At 36.8% G+C, this 20,782-nt stretch overlaps 1 protein-coding gene across 8 annotated transcripts in view; it reads right to left on the reverse strand.

Moving 5' to 3' along the window:
- Positions 1-20,782, reverse strand: part of LOC122577230 (tyrosine-protein kinase Btk29A) — a 271,717-nt gene that overhangs the window by 113,754 nt on the left and 137,181 nt on the right. For 2 of the 8 annotated variants that reach the window (XM_043748388.1, XM_043748389.1), the window contains one exon: positions 16,513-17,021. The exons of 5 other annotated variants lie outside the window; for them this stretch is intronic. In XM_043748388.1, the coding sequence (XP_043604323.1) occupies positions 16,513-16,582 (70 nt within the window). In that variant the 5' untranslated portion in view covers positions 16,583-17,021. The remainder of the gene's footprint in view (positions 1-16,512; positions 17,022-20,782) is intronic. One more of the 8 variants, XM_043748390.1, reaches the window with a different exon arrangement.

Below are 20,782 nucleotides of genomic sequence, written 5' to 3' on the forward strand. Positions count from 1 at the left end.
ATAATTCTTATATACATTTTTCACAATGCAATATGCTCGATTTTAGGACACGCAACTTGACCAACATTCCTACAATCAACAAAGTAAAGACAAAAAGAGGAAAGAAGGAAGGAATACTAAAGTAATTAAAATACTGATTCGCAGTCTCAATACACTAAGTCTCTCCTGTTCTCAATATCAAGGCATCGGTTTCCGCACGTATGTTTATTACGAGAAAGTAGACAGGATTGCAAGCTAAATAAACTTTAAAAACTAAAATAATTAAAAAATCAATGTCTACAAGAACAGATGCACAGCGTGTTGTTTTCAATGCGAAAAAAACGAGTCTTCGAACGTATCTTTATTACGAGAAGGCATTGGCTTGGCAACTAAGCGATTGCAGATTTTGTCGATGCCATCTAATGACAAAATACGGAATCACTTAGTTGCCAACCTAATAGAACAAGAACGAAGACTCCATGATACACATAGAAATTTCGAGAAACTTGATCGATAATTCTAACAAAGACTACATAAAATAGACAAATCCATATAAATGGGCAAGAGGAAGTAAAATAATTAAAATATTTCTGAGAACTGATGCACAGCTTCTTGTCTTCGATACGAAAGGAATGAACCCTCTGAACGTATCTTTATTGGAAGAAAGTAGACGAGAATGGAAACATTATCCAGAGCCGCCATAAACTCTGTAATATCCTCATCTTCTTACCAAGCCAGCCAGAGATTTCCGACTTTATCGCCAATATACATATATTCGGCTTGGCATTGGTAAATTAAAGCCGTAGCAATTTAAGAAGTTGGACGGCACAGAAACGCCAGAGATTCAGAAGAGCGATAAGCCGTTGCCGTGGTTGCAAAGGCGAATGCTCTAAGGAAAAGTAACTGAATTACTCGATACCAATTGAGACGGTGGCGGCTGCTCGACGAGGATAAATCACGCCGGTTGCCTTATCAGAAACCACTGAATCCCCGGCAACTTCCACGGCCGCGCAGTCTCGCGCTATTTTCTCAATCGGTTTATGTGCCGAGAATAGCGGCACCAGCATAAAGCATTCGCCGAACCTAGCTAACTAACGCGCAGCCGATTATTTTCAAGTTTCTGTTGAATTATTCTACGGACAGCAGCCTCAGCGGGTCATCGAGAAGCTATTCCGGTTCGTTCGATTACCGGTAGATGGAGAAGTAAATTTCGATCCTTCGTCCCTGCGTTCGTTGAAATTTAAAAGAATGGATAAATGGAGCGATGGTGAAAAATGGGCGAATTATTTTTATGCATTCTATTTGGTACAGTTAAATGAAACCGTGTCAAATAGTAAAAGGAAGAAGAACGCTCGTAAATGATTGAACGAGTCTACAAAAACACTCAGATACTTTTAATTGATCTCTGGTCAGATAAACGATTGGTTTACGATATCGGTTAACGGTTGTTAATTGGAAAACGCATATACAATACATTGTATACAAAGGTATAGAGTTCGTACGTACTATGTATATTTCTTTAGTTATTATAACACGAAGAGAAGTTATGAAAACTTTGTCACATCACTCTAAGCATGTATACTTATATCTGTAGTGGTTCTTATTTATGTATAGGGGGTGTCTCAGCTAAATCAGATCGCCTAAACATCGGTCTTGGGTATATTGCTGCATAGAGAGACTTCTCAAGACAAAGTCACACACAGTGGAAATGGTTTTCATTTCTTTAGCAAATTCCATGATCGTCGGTATTTTGTTGGAATAGAACTTTATGTATACTTGTACGCCAGTGGATGTGATTATTTATTCCCTGTGTAAAAATTAAAAAAGTATTATGGTAATTATGTGGGTATATGTGTAGTCCAAAAAATATTTCGATTTTAATCTGATGAAATGCATGAAAGACAAGGAAGACATAAGTTTCAGTCGCCAAGTTTTACAAAATTAAGGTTCAAATGTCTTTTAAACTATTGTAGTATCGTGGACAAATGGCCTAAGAAATATCGGGTGAACCATAAACAATGTTACGAGAAGGTCTAGGTGCCGTTAGGCCAAAAGGGCCTGGCAGTTTTACCAGGTGGTCGTTACTTAATGGCAAAATCCGCAATCATTTAATTGCCAACCAAATATATACATTTTTATCTGATGCGTTAAAAAATTCTATTAGACAAGTCAGAGACTTAAATTTTCCCATTAAACTTCAAATGTAGAAACCGGGGAACTGCAAGGAACGATAGGAGCAATTTTATTGAGGAATCTTGAGTAAAAATTCCAGACTTTGAAATGGCGTTAAGATAAGGCATCGCTGTGCCTCGAAACTCTGCACATTAGCCGAACGATCCAATTTAATGAAAACCGTGGACGGGCAGTTCGACATCTGGTAGATGCTAATCTCACGAAAAACGGAAATTGCCCGGTACCATTTTCCTAACCGTCCCACTTTATTCGAATTAAACTCCGGCTGGTATCCTCAGGCGCACCTCCCTCGTCTTCGAATAACCTCGTCGACTTTGAAATACTCTAAGAGCACAAACTCCATATCTACCATTCTCCACTTCTTTAGAAAATAAAATTTAATTAATAGTAAATGGTCTGTTAACAGATATTTGATAAAAAAATATCTATACATTGAGGTTAGGAATTAACAAAGAAGGATAAATCACTTTCACATACGTTTTACTGTTGATTTTTCTAAACGTAAACGAAGGCCACAGGCGAGGTGCGTGATAAATAACATTTGTTATTCATTTATAGAAAAGTATTAGAAAATTCCATTTCCGATTAACCAATTCTATATCGCAACTATCCTTGCGCTTCATTTTATTAGGTTGGCAACTAAGTGATTGCGGAGTTTGTCATTAGATGGCATTGACGAAATCCGCAATCACTTAGTTGCCAGTAACCTAATAGAACTGAATAAATGTCATTCTCTTAAACGTTTATAAAATATACACGATGTTAATTAATTTGAAGTAACACAATATTATTCGTTTCTTACAGAACATGATTATTGATCATGAAAACTGCTTGCTTCGTCTTATCCTTTTTTCCAACTATTCTGTACCAAACTACGTTCTTTTAGCCAGAAAGGAAACATTAATATAACCAAGTAATTAAAGAATGTGACTCGTTATATTTCTCCCGAGTGGTCACCAAATACAAAATTCACTTAGAAACAGAAACGAACATATTAAAATATAGCAGATGCAAATAGAGAAATTACGATGAATTAAGAGATTAGAAGAGATTATGAATCCCAGTCAGACCAGCTAACTCGTGTTCTCTAATTAACAGATTAATTAATTCGTCGTTGAAATTTGTGAAATTTCCGTTTAAAACGGGATTTTCGTATAAAAAGGAGGAGGTTAATGCAGATAGAGAACGATAGGGCAAGGAAGAAAAATGGATTTACAGCTGGGAATAGTCGCGCGACTGATAGGGCAAAGCGGGTTACGCTACTTTTTACGGGGATTTTCCATTTGCGGTCGTCGCGGTTGCGGATCAGCCCCGTTGGCAACGGGACGTATCGTCCGATTAACTTCCCCTGGGCCAATTGGATATTCCGATACGTCTGCGTATTTACGCGCGATTCACAAAAGTCGCACCACCGCGATGTCGTTCCTAGCCTCGAGAGCTTTCTCATGCGAAATCGTATTTCATGCTGTTTACAACTATCAGTGTCATTGTGCACAATTGTGACAATCACGAGATTAGTATTGTGGCAAGTATTTTCAATTAATTTCTAACTATTTTAAACGAAGTTCCAACATTTTCAATATATTCAAGCTGGAAATTTCGAGCGCATTATGTCGTGTACCATGACCGTGTACCATGAGTCGGGTCTCGTTTAAACATAAATAATGATAATCGAATAAAAATTTGACTGCACGTGAACAAACAGTAAATTGTGTATATAAAGTGACTCACGAAAATATTCAAACGCTTACACTTACAAATTTCAATTATTAAATTTAATTTCAATTATTATTCAATTATTATTAAATATTCAATATCAATATTAAATTTCAATTATTAATTAAAACGAGGTGTACTAAACTAATTTGTTAAAACAATTTGGTATCTTCACACAGAAGTATTCGAACGCTGTAACACTGTTGATAGTTTTTCATTTTCCTTTGCACCAAATGTAAACGTCATTGCTAAATGAAAATATTCGTACATTCACTTAATGTTAGGATGTCGTTTCAGTAACAGTAACGTAAAAGTATGCACAATAGTATTTAAAATGAATTATTTAAAATGAAAAAGTGTGAGACTTACTGTTTACAGTGCTATATATTAGGTTAGCAACTAAGTGATTGCGGATGTTGTCAATGCCACCTAATGACAAAGTCCGCAATCACTTAGTTGCCAACCCAATACAATCTGTACATTTACCATTCTTATTTTTATAGACAAATAAAATACAACAATCATTAGATGTGAGGAAGTCGTTAGGAGAATTGCAGTTTGAGACAGTCGTCAAAAAAGATCATTAAAACCAATGAGTAAGTGGCGATATATAATATTTGCATTTAATACTTTCACGATGTACTATCATTTTATTAATACATTTGTTTTATTATTATTATTGTAATAACTGTGCACTTGTTGGGTTAACATATTATTAACGGCAACTCATGCTACACAATCTGTTTATTAATATATATTGTTGGTAAAATGTGACATAATCGTCAATACGTAAATACGATGTGAAACTGTAAAATTGGGAAAATTGAATGACCAGCGTTCGTTCATGATCAAAGAAACGAAATTCCGTGGACAGAATTCTTGAAGTGCCTGGTGGAAACTGTAATTGGGATAAAGAGTTCGGATACAGCGCGTCCGAAATCAATTGACCGTTGAACATCAGGAACGACTTATAGTTAAGACAAAGTGGGGGAAACTCCTTAACCTGCGAAGCTTAGTTTCGAACTCCCGAATGATATGGTGGGATTTGTTCTTTTATGGCTTCGAACGGTCAATTGACTACGCGTAACACAACTAAAAAGATTTTAGTTGGTTGAAGCTACGTAAAGGGAGTTTCACAACGAAGAATCGTGTCAACTGTTTTAACTCGTGTCAACTGCTTAAAAAGAAAGGAAAAATGAAAATAGAAAGGGAAATAGAAATAAGGGGGCGAATTTGCGAAAAAGTTTCAAATGGAAAAGTGGTGTAAAATTTTGCAGGGCGAAAGTTTGAAATCGACCGATCCTTCAAAGTAAAGGGTAACGTTCGTTGCTTAAGAAAAGAAATTACTCCCGGAATATGAAACGTTTTGGCTGGAAACACAGTTTAAAATGGAACGATGCGGATTGTTGACAATCGAGGAAAAAAAAAGACAGGAAGAAGCAAGCAACTTTGACGCAAACAACTTTTTACTGAAATATCAAGGCGAAGAAGTAGTTCAAGATGAAAGCAAATGGAACACCGCAGCCCCGTGGTTTCATATGAAACTTCTCAAGCGTCCAACTTTCATCTGATCGATGCAAAAAAAAAAAAGAAGAAGAAATATATCGTTTGAACGACCCGAATCATTAACTTGAAACGAGATCTCCTATCGTTTGTGTAAATAGGAGCACGTTTACGAAAATATTGCAAGCTAAGATAGTCAATCTAACGACTATATGTTCTTCGAAAAGTACATTCCAAGCGTACAAAAAACATTTGTACACCACTTTATTTATTGCGGCATTTTACATGCTAATTAATTAGACTCAAACATATTAAATTTACACGAAATGTATGATCTGCTAACACATTGTTGACCGGCAATTTTACTGAGAATTTATCTCATGTCACCGGCTATTATTTCGCAATTGGATGTGCAAGTAACACGATATAAATAAATTTTATTCTATTTATTATTCAACTTTTAATATTTCCTTTTCTGTGATGATACACAACAGCTTTTGCAATATATCTAGTTTGTGCGTTTTCCTTTTGAAGAGCATACTCTACACGCTCTAGTCGGATTTGTTTTTCTGCCAGTGACTATTTTTTCTAACACGTGGTCTCTTAGTTGTCCGGAAAGCCTGAAGGGTGCACCATTATAATAAGGAGCTGTTTTAGAAATTCGAGAAGCGTCAGGTGCAATGCTGCATTCTTTGGAATCCACAGTTATCCATTCTCTAGCTACTTGCAGTAGAAATTTGTTCTATCTTGTTTTATTTCCTGGCAGATAGGTACAGTACATTTTATATGCATAGAACAAGATGCAGTTTATCAGAAAAAATGCTAATTTTCTGGACAACTTTAAAGTTTTTCTTAAAATACTGCTGTTCGCCAAATACTGATCTGCACGATCTACCCCTTTTATGTGCTTATTGTATTATGATATGCACGTAGGTTTAATGATATTTTGGTGGCCTAATATCAGATTCACTATCTTCTGACACAGTATCATTTTCCAAGTCACCACAATTTGATTCACAATCACCCGGACAATCAGATAAAACATCCGCGTACAATTCATTGGAAGATTCTTCATTGGTACGTTCCGTCATTGTTGACATATTTTACAACAAAGGACGCAACTTGACTGGTTTTATAAGCCAGAGACACAGCTTCAGGTATGCTAACCAACAATTGCACTGTATCATCTCCAACAGCGCACTAAGAAAACGACGCCGATACGGAAAAAGCGCATCACGAGTTTACTCGTGTCCGGTCGGCAACGTTTGGCCATGAAAACACGAGTTAACAGGTGACCGGTCAACAATGTGTTAAAAAAGACACCTTACATTGTCAAATCAGAGTATTCTTCGACATAAAGATATTCCACTTTACCAACGAAATAACTGGTTTATAGAAGTAAAGATATTCGATAGAACAGAATAGAATGGTTCAACGATCTGAGGTGATATTGGGTGTAGTGCGTTAAATATTCACTCGGTGCTTAGGTCAACAATATATTTATTAACAACTGTCTTCGTTTGATCGCGTCACGTATTTCGCTGTCCGGTTACAACTCGACTTTATCGCTTCCTAGTTCGAATCTAACTGTCGATCGGATTCGATCCTTTTCTTTTCATCGCCCCTCAATATCCCCACTATCCACACATTTGTTTGGCGTCCGCCATCGTTGCCACGCACGCTTCCTTCTCGAACATTCGGCGGAAGGACCGTTGGGATATTGATGGCTCATTAGGCACTTCGCTTCGGCGGTATACAGTGTTGCCAATTGCCGCCACAGATCATTAAATTCCCAAATTTTCGATTGTCATTTCTGCCAGGCCAAAAATACGTGAAATTTCGATGGAAGTTGAGGCGAAGTGCAAGCGAAAGCTCTGGGTCGACAGAAATTTCCACGTTTTTGTCTCGAAAGCGTGATCAGCAAGGCATAGAGGTCTGCACACATAGGTTGAATCAAGGGAACATGAAAAAGCTCGCTCCTCTTAAGGGGCAATCCGGTTCGAATGCCGGTTGCCGATTGACAAAGGCAGTTTCCGCGGGAAACGCTGAACTCGGCGAAATTCCAACGTTGGGTCAAAACGACACCACCTGCAAACATGCAAACGTTGCTTACGAACGTTGCCTTTTTTCTTCCTTTTTTTTAAATCCTCCATGCAACCCTCGCATTTTCCCCACCCTGAAGAAACTACTTCATTAGCGGCCTCCACAACGTCCTTGAATTGACACCTCAATTCTTTGAAACCAGTGTTGGTTAACATAACTATAATTAAAATAAGTAGAACTGCGTTTGTGCAAACTTATGTCACCGCAATGCCCGATTTACTAAATACGTTCTCCAACTCTTATTATTACTCGACTTCAGGTCACGCGACGGTCACGCTTATGCGGATAAAAGTCTTTGTCTTAGTATTTACGAACTGCAGCTCAGCGAAATGCAGTTATATGAGAATTAACGGTGATTCACCGAGATTATACGAATGATAAATACGAATGATAAGCGAAGGAAGGAAAAACTGGCGAACTCGTATTATCCGACTGATTCAGTTGTCCAACGTTTCTTGTTTTCCAACCGCATCGAATAGGTGCAGCTTTGGTCTAATAACAACGATAACAATAATCGTACTCGCTTCAGTAATATATTTTATTTTATTAAAAATATTTTTATTATTGACAAAGGACCGTCAGCGGCCAGGTTTACGCCTCACTGCAAACCGAGCTGTTCTGACGGTGTTTTTCGAAGAAGAAAAGTTCCCTCAAAACAGAGTATTTAATTTTTGCTGGGAAAAATCAGAAGTTTTATGAACATGGAATTATGACACTGCCTGAAAGATGGCAAAAGGTGATGGACGAAAACGGACAATACCCAATTAAATGAAGTTATATTTTTAAATAAAAATTTTGAATTTTTCTTCCTATTTAAAATACACAATCACTTGGTTGCCAAGCTAATAATTACAATTTGCAAACAAATAACATTACAGAATATAAATAATATGATATAATATAATATAATTGTATATAATTTATATTTTTTTATATTTTATAAATTATTTAATTATACATTATATACATTGTAAATTATATAATTAAATAGCTTTAGTAATGGTATTGCGTGTGGTATTTTTCGAAACATGGTGTTTACACATAGGCCAACGTCGGAAATCTGGCACTGATATCGCGATTCGTTCCACAGTTCCCATCAATCGATTATGATCGACGACATAGTTCGGTGTTTTAATCATTTTTCACGTGCGATAATGACGTTTCGTGTGAACAAATTGTTCATTGTGGGAAAAGCATTACGTTTGCAATATAATGCATTATTAATTATATTAAATTGTATTTCAAATTTTTATTTTATATGAATAACAAGGTGAGGTGTATATTTATATTTAATTATATATAAATAAATAGTTTTGTTGGGTGGGTTAAATTAAAAAAAAATATAAATATTGTATGAACAATAATGTTGTAGGTAATATAATTTTGTCATATAAAAATAAAACAAAATTAAAAATTTTAAGTTTATAAATAGATTTATATATATATATATATATATATATATATACATAAATGAAATTATTTATAAGTAGAATATTTTTTTTTATATTGTATTTATTGGGGTTTTGTATGGTATAATATAATAGTATTTGCTTTTAACATTTTTTAGCAAATTTATTTATATTGTATATATATAGGTGAAAGCATCTGTTTAATAATAATGCATTATTAATTATATTAAATTGTATTTTAAATTCTTAAACGTTCTGCGAACGCGGCCAGCGAATTTTAATTTTCGTCCCATGTCCTCGTTCAAATGCCGCGCTATGCGACGCTGCTATATTTCCGGATCGCGCATCGCGTTGGTCGAAGTCACCTCCCTGTGGAGAACGAAGGGATAGCAGGTCCAGACCCCCGGTAAATTGGCAGCTACCTACGTATCTCCATATATTATGTGTACACTTCAAAAATTGAACCGCGCTATTGACTGTGCGGACCGTGTGAAGCCGCTTCCGCCTCCGGGAACACAGGATCGAACCGAAATGGACCGGAAAAAAGAGAGGAAAAAAACGTCGTTGGAAATTTCCCTTCTGGCTAGGCTGCGAGATATTGTGACATTTTTTATGACACACACGTACACTCTGGCATTTTGACATTTTCACGTTGACGATCCGTGGGTTGGCAACTAAATGATTGCGTATTTTGTCATTAGATGGTATTGACAAAATCCGCAATCACTTAGTTGCCAACACAATAAGTAGCGCCAATTAATGTGGTAATACAGTTGAAGATGTTCTCTGAGGTAAGAGCGCGTCGGTAAGGAAGAAAAGTCGTTTGATGAAAAATATAGCCGAACAAATAATATTACATTCGTGATTAAATAGCGGAAGGCCGTCTATCTGACTTTTTCAGGCTCCTTACGTGGTGATACATTTATCTCTGGCAGTTACAACATGTTACGTGTTTTTATTAGAAGACTGAGAGATTGATAGAAGTAATTATCGTAGAGGAAATCTAAGATTGCTGTCATAGTTCATTGCTGAAATTCATTTCGACTGAATGTCATAACAACGCATTTATCTATGACTAACGTGGCACACTAATAAACCGCGGATATCACCGATGATTAACATTTATAACCATCAAGGTGTATAGCGTATTATTTGTTATTTTCGCGAGAAACGTAGATAAGCTGTGACATACGTTTATACAGTTTCACTATAAAGTTTCAATATACCGTGGCTCGCAAAAATTATTATTTATGCAACCTCTGCGTTGCATGAAACATTTAGAAAAATTTCATCGTTGCTATAACGATGCAGCATTGTCACGATTATATTGGTGAAGCTTGAAACGAATTTGAGAAGTGGAGTTGATTGATTTATTAGGTTAGAAATTAAGTGATTGCGGATTTTGTCAATAGGTGGTGTTGACAAAATCCGCAATCGCTTAGTTGGCAACTCAACAGCTTCTGAGAGGCTTGTCTCCTTCTCTTCACAACGATCAATTATTTTTTATATTCAAAGTATCGAAAGCTTCTTGATTCGTCTGATTTACACTGGAACAATGAGCGCTCGAAACAATCGATATCCGTTACCAGCCGTTTCATATGGCGCGTTATTCCATTGCTACGTCAATAGGAAGTTAGTGCAGCGAATATAGCAGCCGTCGATATTCGACCAGCATACATGCGGTTAATTATCATCAAGGTCGTGTCAGTTACCAAAATAGTTCCGTGTGCTTGCATTACACGCAGTCCCTTTTATTCGGGCTGCGTAAAAATTGAAAGAAACTAGGAACGAAGAAGGTCGTTTACACGATGAAACAATTTTCACCGGCCACGTTCCATTTACCGTGCTTTTGCACAGAATATTTCTGTGAAACATGGTCCCCAGATAAGTGGAACGAGTCGTACCTCTTTCCTGATTTGCAATTAGAAGAAGAAAGATAGTATTGGAGGAACAAGATTGGATGTGCTTCTTTTTTACGTTTCGACGATGCTTGTACATCTTATATTTTTTTAATTCATGGATTTGCAATTGCACGATCCAATTTTTGTTAGTTCTAGTAGTTAGTTCTAGTCTAGTAGTAGACCATATTATTGGGAGATTATTAATGAGATACGTGTAATTTTGTGTGCTACACTAGGTTAACGAAGTAGTGACACACATATATGAGTATGAGTGTGTGGCAGTATGCGCGTGCACAGCGTCTCGTAAAACAGATGAATACAGCGGTTCCGTTGGTAGTGTGGTATAGAAGATGACGAGACAAAGAGAGCGCTGAGACGCGTGCAAATGTGTATCGACAAATATCTTACCAATCACATATCAAATAAGTCTGAAACTATTTTGATATCAATTCTAAGTGTAATGTAAGTGTCGCTGTACATTTATTTCGCCGATTAAGACAATTCTCAACATTTATATTGCTTCCATGGTATTTCATTATATTTTTTAACACGTGTTTCGTGTGATACGAATGATTGTAAAATGAAATATTTCAAAATTTCATCATATCCCTTCTTTTTATTCAATGCTTCGTATTATACAAATTAAAACGAGATATTTCAAAATTAAGCAGCCAAAATCTTACAGAGTACGTAAGAATATTTGAACAAGAGAACGCAAATTGACTTATTAAGAAATTTATTCAGCAGCATCTTTTTTCTAGAATTATCGTTAAAAAGAAAGCTGAAAAAAATTAATTCTTGCAAAGAAATAGATGTATTTCTTCAAATAACTGCTAATTCTCAAACTAAATAATAATATTAATAATAAATTATTATCAAATATTCTTAAATTCATTTGTGAAACAAAACAATTTTATTCAGTAGCTGGTAAAACTTTTGCACGCTACTGTATTAGATGGATATCCGTGTCCAGGAAGTTCTTGAAGCGAATAAGGAACGCCTATCACGCGACATCAGCGTCGTCGAACTCGGATATTGAATAAGGAAGCTGGCGTGATTCGTAATGCCGCTCCCCGTTGAACGTGTCGCGAATAACGCACACATGAAATAGCAACACACGCTCGTATACGGTGTTGTAAATACGAGCGAAGGCGGATGTAACGGTGGATATCTTCGCCAGACATCTGAAAAACTGAGAACGAAGTGAACAAGCTTGCGGAATATTCAGAACTTCATCTCGTTCGTCGTTCATAAAATATCAAATCGAATGGAATCCTTTTTATTTCATAAAGCTCTGGAGAAGCTCTAAATTTTAATAATCGTGAAGAAAAAAAGGGATATATTCTAATTGAAATCGTAACTTTCCTCAGAAATTCTTTATTTCTTTAAATAATATTTTAAATTAAATAATTCTTCAATTAATTAAAAAATTGTTTAATTCTTTATTTCTAAAAAGCGAAAGAACATTGCACGATTAATTAGTAGAATTTGCGCTAGTATTTGTTTAAATATACCAGAGAAACGAAACAAAGTGCAATTTTAGGGACAAGCTTCCTTCGAGCTTGCAATTTACATTTTACGTTATTAAACGTTTTTCGCTAACATCGTTCGATTATTCAGCAGAAGAGAACGTTCGATGAAAACGACAAATGCATACCTCGAACAACGTACTTTTCTACGTTCACATTTTGTAATATCGTAATTTTACGAAACGCGTAAAATCCATATCTGTGCCACCTGTGCTAGCTAATTATAACTATAGATAGAAACGTATACATTTACATTTTCTGACACGTTTCACACGTTACATAATTCCGCGTAACATGCTCGATAACCAGCCAATAGCATTTGTTCATTTCTTTTCGATATAAATCGCACCACGGAGAATACGAGAACTACGCCAATGTATTTAACGACTATGGAATCGCGCACGAAAGCAAAAGACCGGCTCATAATTGTAGATCGTGCAGCCAGCAGTAATGAAATTATCCACGTTAATGGGTGGTGGGTTACGACTGACCCAGGGACAGGTTCGTAATTGTTCTCGTGAATTAGCTAGTATTTACGTTCGAATAAAAATGCCAGCCCTCCTAATTTCACTATTATTTCGCTTTCACAGACCCACTAAAATACGTACGATGTATTCTTGTCACCTGTTCCAGCATTTTAAATAAATAATTTTTCAACATTTTTTCTCAGCATTAAAAAACTATAGTATACTGAGATGATAGCTGTTGAGAAGCTGCAGCGATCAATCGCATACATTGAAAAGCAGAGAAAGGTAATAGCGTGGCAAACAGTATCTTTTAAATTTAATTTGCTGTATTTACAGGATTCCTTGGAAAGCGTAATAGAACTGCCTGAAACCCCGTATCTTTTTACAATTTTCTTCCTTTAATCCTTTGCACTGCGAATTTTATTTCAATTTCGTTACCAGCAGCTGCCAACGCTTTTAAGTGTTCTATTTGAAATCAACTTTAACCAAAGAATAAGGCAATTTAAATAAATAAAAGAAGAAAGAAATTCACTTAAATACCAATTTTATTCATGCTATTGTTGTATTTTCTAATTTTTAAGTGTATGATATATCTTGAAACAATTTCCAGGATGCAATTACAAAAAAAAGTGGGACACGAAAGAATGTCGAGTAGGACTCGACAAAGGAGCTGCTGAGATAAAACTGATGTCAAGTCACACTCCACATAGCAGTGCAAAGGGTTCAACAGCCTTCAAAGATCTAAAACTAAAATTCATGAACTCTAGATATTTCACAAACACACAACGCTACGCGAACAGGCACAGTACTACGTCCGCCAACTCTTTCCTTCAAACATTTGCGAAAAAACTATAAATCACTTTTCAATTTCAAATTCAATCGAAACAACCTAACCTAACCTAACCACAAGCACAGTCTGCTAACGCGCACGCACGCGTTACAAAAGTAACATTTCACCGAAGCACATTCTCGAACCACACGAGAACACATTCTCTTGTTTCCTATTTGCTTGGATGCGAAAGAGGAAGTTGGAAAGGAGATATGACACCGGGCAAAGAGCCTTCATCCGTTCGGTTAATAAATAAACAGACGGCGGGGCAAAAAGAATGCGCGATCAAAGGGGATCGAACGTCTGCACCGGAAGCAGAGATACTGGCGGAGCTTCCGCGCTGATTCCTTAAACGGATATTACTCCGGTCTCTCTCGATCAATGGCACGTTGACGACGAGACGATCGGGTGGAATGAGAAAAGGATAGGGAGAAACGAGATAAAAGAGACAGAAGGGAGGAGAAACAGAGTGAAAGGAGAACGCGACTGGCTGCTGGCCTGAAATCACAACCGGAGAAGGAAACAAAGGGAATAAATTTGGTTATGTTCGGGATAAATGTTACCGAAATGCGCACGGCCAAGATAAAATTCTGTAAACGAGTTCATTTAACTTTTGAATGCGTCTGGCTGAGTGATGATACGCGTGCAGGGTTAAACTGGAACAGATTAGAGGAAATTAGGGGACCGAGAAGGAAAGAGGGAAATTATGCGAGTAGGATGAAGGATCACGTGATCAATGTACAAAGGACGCCCTCTTCCGGGCATATTAAATTTCAACATGAGAAGGTGAATACGTGAATTTTTAGTAGTTCGTCCTGAAAATTGCAATAGATTGAAATATATTAATACTAATAGAAATGTTGACTCTCGAGGAAACTTTGAGTTGACAAATATTATCGTATCATCCGACTTTGACAACAAGTTTTATTAATATTGGGTTGGCAACTAAGTGATTGCGGATTCTGTAATTAGGTGGCATTGCCAAAAGCCGCAATTACTTAGTTGCCAACCTAATACTTCACAAATTGGTCGGTGACTTTGATTTTCTCCGAACTTCAATATATTGGAAAAGGCTGGTTAAAAAATATAACGTCATTGAAGGAATGTTGTAAACAATTCTAAGTACTTTTAATTTCATACATAATCTAAAATTCACGTAGAATGTTGTCATATTTATACAAAAATTCGTACAAAGCATTAACCAAATTTACAACGTCGCCATTGTTTGTGCGCGTGTGTTATAAATGAAAATTTTACAATGGAATTATACACCACAAAAGATTCCTTGTTATTTTTGAAAATTATTTCGAGATCGTATAATTTTGCATCTTAATGTCAGCTGCAACACGCAAGGAGAAAACATCAACGACCTTCGAAGAGACTCAGGAAAATGATATAAGAAAAATATTCTTTGAGAGCTACTCGTCCTTCGATATCACTCAAATTACACACAAAATACTATACTTTCTGTAATCAACCGAAGAAGATATATTGGGTTGGCAACTAAGTGGTTGCGGATTCTGTCATTAGGTGGCATTGACAAAAACCGCAATTACTTAGTTGCCAACCTAATATAACCCAGACGCCCTATACACAAGAAATAGAAACAATTTGCGCGAAATCGAAGAAAATCGAGATGGAAATCGCCGCAGGATACCTAGCAGCGATGAGGTATATCTGAACAGATGACAAGCATGTTCCATCATCAAGAGCAATGATACAACTGAGCCAGTTTGCGGTAACGTTGTTGCCCAACTACGATGAAGCAAACTTTCGTACACAATAGTCGCGAGATCAATGAATTCACTTAGCGGCTGATGATTACTGATACTACGGATAACCTTTAAATCGTGACGGGCTGTTACTTCATCGCAGATCAATCGAAAAACAAGCAACTATAGCACCTGCAGATCCTATACGCAAACCTGATGACCGAATGTTATAAAAATCGCAAAAAGTGAGATCCGCAATTCACCACTTCAAATAATTCAGCAAACAATTAGGCAAATAATTAAGGTTTTTATTGCGCTTTACAGTTAGACCACCACCACCAGTGTTAGTCTACACCAGCGATAATTTTCGAGTCGCCAAATTTGGTCATCTATTGTGTTGGCAACTAAGTGATTGCGGACTTTGTCATTAGGTGGTATTGACAAAATCCGCAGTCACTTAGTTACCAACCCAATAGTTTTTGGTCTGTCGGCAACGAAGCGCAATATCACTTACTCTGGCGATTAATTTTAAACACAACATCCATTCTCAATCTGGCACATATATCAGTTACATCTCAGATTATAGTAATTTCTTCGTTTCAATTTCTACCAAAATTTCCCTAACGCAAACGAATCGCCATGAGAAACTAGAAAATTTCTAGGGGAAACTGGGTCGAATCAACAATGGTCTCGTTTCGTTCGTCGATTCCTTCGATATCGATACGAAAACTCCATTCGACGTTTCCTAACACTCGGTGAAGACGTTTCACGGTCGAATTTACAATCAGCAGATTGCTATGTGGAACGGCGCGTGTCCAATTTTGGCGAAATTTTTGCTCGTTGGTAAAAGAAGGTGAGCACGCTTCCAGCTATGTAATTTGCTATCTACGAGGATCATGAACGATTTAAATTTAAAAAGTTCTGACAATGAGAATGTTCTTATGGAGACTTGAGAATGCGGGTCCCGCAGTGGCTTCGTAATTTTCACCCGATTTCCCCTGTCTTTTCGCTGTTTCAGCATTAGTCAATGATCAGATGATCGGAGAAGAAAACGCGCGAGGACAAATAAGAGACAGAGAGAAAGAGAGAGAGAGACAGACAGACAGACAGACAGACAGAGACGAATCTGCTGTGTGACGTTCGTTTGTTCAATAATATCCGGATGACGAACCTGCGAGATTAGTCGCGAAATTCCAAAAGGACCATCGGCAGCCAAAGAGTTTCATCTCGCGCTCCTTCATGCCTGAGGTGTTCTCAAACGAGGATGATGCGAGGATCCGGGGCTGCCTGGCGCTGATTCCCGAAATCAGGCATCGGTTGGACGCTCTTGAGTAATCCAAACGGCATTCACAGAACCACAATTTCCTGTGAAAAGGCCAGCCCAACCCCTTTCTTGGTTGCTGCGCGTTCCACCTCCTTCTACGACGTAATCCAAACGGGATTCTGGCCAGATGCGTGAGAAATGTGGTGCAGCACGAAACACCGCGTTTATGTTCACTTGCACAGCCTCGCCATTTCCGTTGCTCACCTCGTGCAAACACTCGGCGTCATTCTAAAACGAGCGGAAACACCGATCGACGTTTTCGAGGCGAATTCATCGGACTAACTGAGATTCGTTTGAGAAAGATTTTCTAACACGTTGACTGCCTCGATGGCTCAGTTGACCCACGTTGCTAGGTCCTTTAACATGGTTCAAACAAGATAAACCTCATGGATTAAATTTTCTACAACGTCAGTTGCGCTACAGCTCTAGTAGTCAGTACTCCTGTATAGTCTGTTGTATTGGTAACTAAGTGATTGCGGATTTTGTCATTAGACGGTATTGGCAAAATCCGCAGTCACTTAGTTGCCAATACAACAGACTGTACAGCAGTAGGCAGACTAAACACAAGCGTAGAGAATTATTTTAAGAGATAGAAGATCAGAATTGGTGAAGGAATGGTTAAGGAAGATGGGATTAAAAAGGTAAAGAAAGAAATGGCACAGAAGATACCAGAGATTAAAAGGTGCAACAAGCAGACAATTAGCGACAGGGTCGTTGGCGGATATAATAGTGTTAGAGTAGTAGCGACTTGTGACGTAGACAATTAGTGTACAGTAACCAGATTAAGAATAGCATAAAGAGTATAGTACGCAAGGATGAGTGATAAGATCAGACGAGGAAGAATGTGATTAGCAAAATTGTAACCAAATGATATTTCTTAGCTGTGAGTGCCTTTAAAATAAGACAAATTGCATGAATTAAATTTTTTAAAATATGTGTGAGTCAGATAACACTCTCGAAGAAATAGCGCGCAAATATATATACACAATATTTTGCAAAAATAAAATGTTTTCATGTAGTATATTTCAACCCATTACGACAAAATATTGGGTTGGCAATACCACCTATTGACAAAATCTGCAATCACTTAGTTGCTAATACAACAGACTGTACAGGAGTGGGAATTTTATATATATTGGGTTGGCAACTAACTGATTGCGGATTTCGTCAATACCATCTATTGACAAAGTTGCCAACCCAATATATAAAAGTCTCTTGAAAGTCAACGCGTTAAATGTGGCATGGCCAATTTGAGTGTTGGAAGATACGAGCTTCGAGGCTGTCAGATCGGTAAAATGAATGTTTTCGGGGATAAGAAAGCAGGTGAGACGAGTTACTATGGAAGACTGGCGACAGATACTGAAAAATCCTAAATAAATAAACGACCAAGTGCAAAATATTAACAATTCCAGTGACAAATTAATTCACGCTCTGTAGACACCAATTTTAGAAATCTACTATAAACCAATGACCTTCTTATATTTTCCCTGGAAGAGAGAAATCTTCGAAAAATTTCACGTCTCATAGACGAACTTAAATTTAACTCCACTAAGTTCTCCATCGTAGACCAAATGCACAAACCGAGAAAGATTCTGAGCGAGATAACCAGAGACCGGAAACGTTAAACGTTAAAGATCGCGAGTCGCATTTGAAATAGGCGATTGGCAGATCGCAATAATCGCAATCGGCATTAGGATTCGACAAGCTAATGGCTCTAGCAGAGAGATACGAGCTGCAATACAGTTTATTGGCACAAGGGCGAGCGGCACCGTTCATATCGAGTTTCTGCAACACCAGCCACGATATTTGTAGTCAAGTCAGCTGTGCCCCTCGAATAACTTCTGTCCCCATATGTTTCCTCCGTGACCACGAACGCTCATCGTGCACGATGACGAACGTACAATCATTTTAATAGCACCGTGTAGTTAGAGTGAGTAGAAAAATTGTTTGTGCACTTCTGTATTTATTATTGCAATTATATGATTAATTGCATCCAACTATAATAAATTTTGTATCATTTGGTAATACTTTTATATGATTAGGAAAATTTGACATCATTGAAATGAAACTCAGAACCCGATAAAATTAATATTATTAGTGAAATTAGTTAACAACGATATCAGGTAAGAAGAAAGCCGATTGAAAATTGAAAATTAACTTTTTAACCTTAGCTGATTCTAGAAACATTGCTCTGTTAATAAAAATATATTCAACCGTATAACAAGGAATGGTAATAATAAAAATTGAAGATAAAAGATTGCTGTTGATTGCAGCTATTTTTCATTTAGATATATCGTGTATGTCATTTTACAAATTTGTCGAGGTAATGATTTTTCGAAGTTTTAAGCCATTACTGATAAGTTTTGCATATAAACGACTTAGTATACGTAACTGATGAATGTTATTTTACAACTTATTACAAGTAACTTGTTAACCTTTCAAAGTTTGATACACGACAAACAAGCATTTTGCTGAGCTTGTAACTCATAACGATTTTGCAACTTTTTCCAAGTTGTAAGTTTCTAGTTTTTCTCCAATGTAACAGACTCTATACAGACTCCAGTAGAATGTAAATTGTACCTAAACTTGTACTTAAACCTTGTAAATTGTAAATTGATTCTAGAAATTTTTCAAACAAAGGTTTTTTTCTTTTTCCCCCCCTTTTTTAATAGAAAACTTTGGTAGCCACAATTTGATAGGGAAAATTCGAGTTTCGCATCGAGACATATAATTTCAACAAATTTCACGAGATGCTACGTCAGTGATAAAACAAGAACGGATTATCAGAATTAAATTAATAATCACGAATCATGAAAACTTTAATAACCATAAAAAATATAATTAATTAAATACGTCTCATCAGCAAATTTGTATTATTCCTATCAAATTCACATGAAACAGGAAACTGCAAAACTGAAAACGAGCTTCGATTGGAAATATGATCCAAATTTCCAAATCAAATACCAATTCCACTTCAACTTCCACTTCACTGTATAATCAATCACTACACGATCATTTCCGAATTTCTTTGCTTTTGCTACCACAATTGGCATTGATCCATACTCAAGTCATGCTACGCAAGGTTAGGAACAGTCGTAGCAACTTCCTGTCGAAAAAAACACCGAATCTATCGAGCTTGTCCTCCATTGAAAGTCCTTAATGTTGGCCAGCGTGCCGGCTAGGTGAACGGAAACTAACGTGGCCCATTATTAACGTGACGTATCATTAACCACTTGTCTGGCTGCAACGTTCCTCCGTACATTTGCATAATACGAAGACATGAAGAGAACGCGAACGTTGTACGCGCGATATCGCGTCGACTCGCAAACTTGGCAACTAATTGATTGCGGGTTTTGTCCATACCACCTAATGACAAAATCCGCAATCATTTAGTTGCCAATCCAATAGAAAATAGAATCTTGACAGATTTAGCGGAAAACATTTGTTTGGAGGTACAAGGTAAAAGTTAAAGATGGCGCTTGATAGCGAATACTAATTTAATTTAGTAACTAATAGTAATATAAATAAATATAAAAAGAGATAATAACTAGTAATTACTGTGATGGAATTGGAATGGTTGGATTATTTTAGGAAAAATTGGAGAACATGAGTATGTGTGTGATCATTTTATATGCGACTCACAATGTTGGTTTTAGCCAATTTATACTGTAACATTACACAATCCATGGTTATGGATAGTGAATTGTAGATGTAATGGAAATGAAAAATAGTTGGTTTATCTTTGGAAAAAATTGGAATTGGTTTAGTAGAATTTTACACGAGTTATTTGAGTAGAATTAATGTGTGGTGCATGGTGCTCGTTTCAACTGTATACTGTGGTATTACATAGTTTGGTTATGAATAATAAATTCTAAATGTGACGGAAAATGAGAAGAAGGAGGATTGTAATATAATTTATAGAAGCTTTAGGAATTGAAATAATTTATTTTTACGATTAGAATATTTAATTAACGATCCTAGCAATGTTCTTTCTACCACTCTCATGCGATACGTTGACCTATGCGTTCAGATTTGTATCCTCAATTTGAAGGTATATTACTTCTTTCAGCTCTATAATCGTAAAATTTGATTGTCCTTGCATGACAATCTACTCTAC

This window comes from Bombus pyrosoma, linkage group LG18 (genome assembly GCF_014825855.1).
Source record: "Bombus pyrosoma isolate SC7728 linkage group LG18, ASM1482585v1, whole genome shotgun sequence".
In the NCBI taxonomy this organism is placed as follows: Eukaryota; Metazoa; Arthropoda; class Insecta; order Hymenoptera; family Apidae; genus Bombus; species Bombus pyrosoma.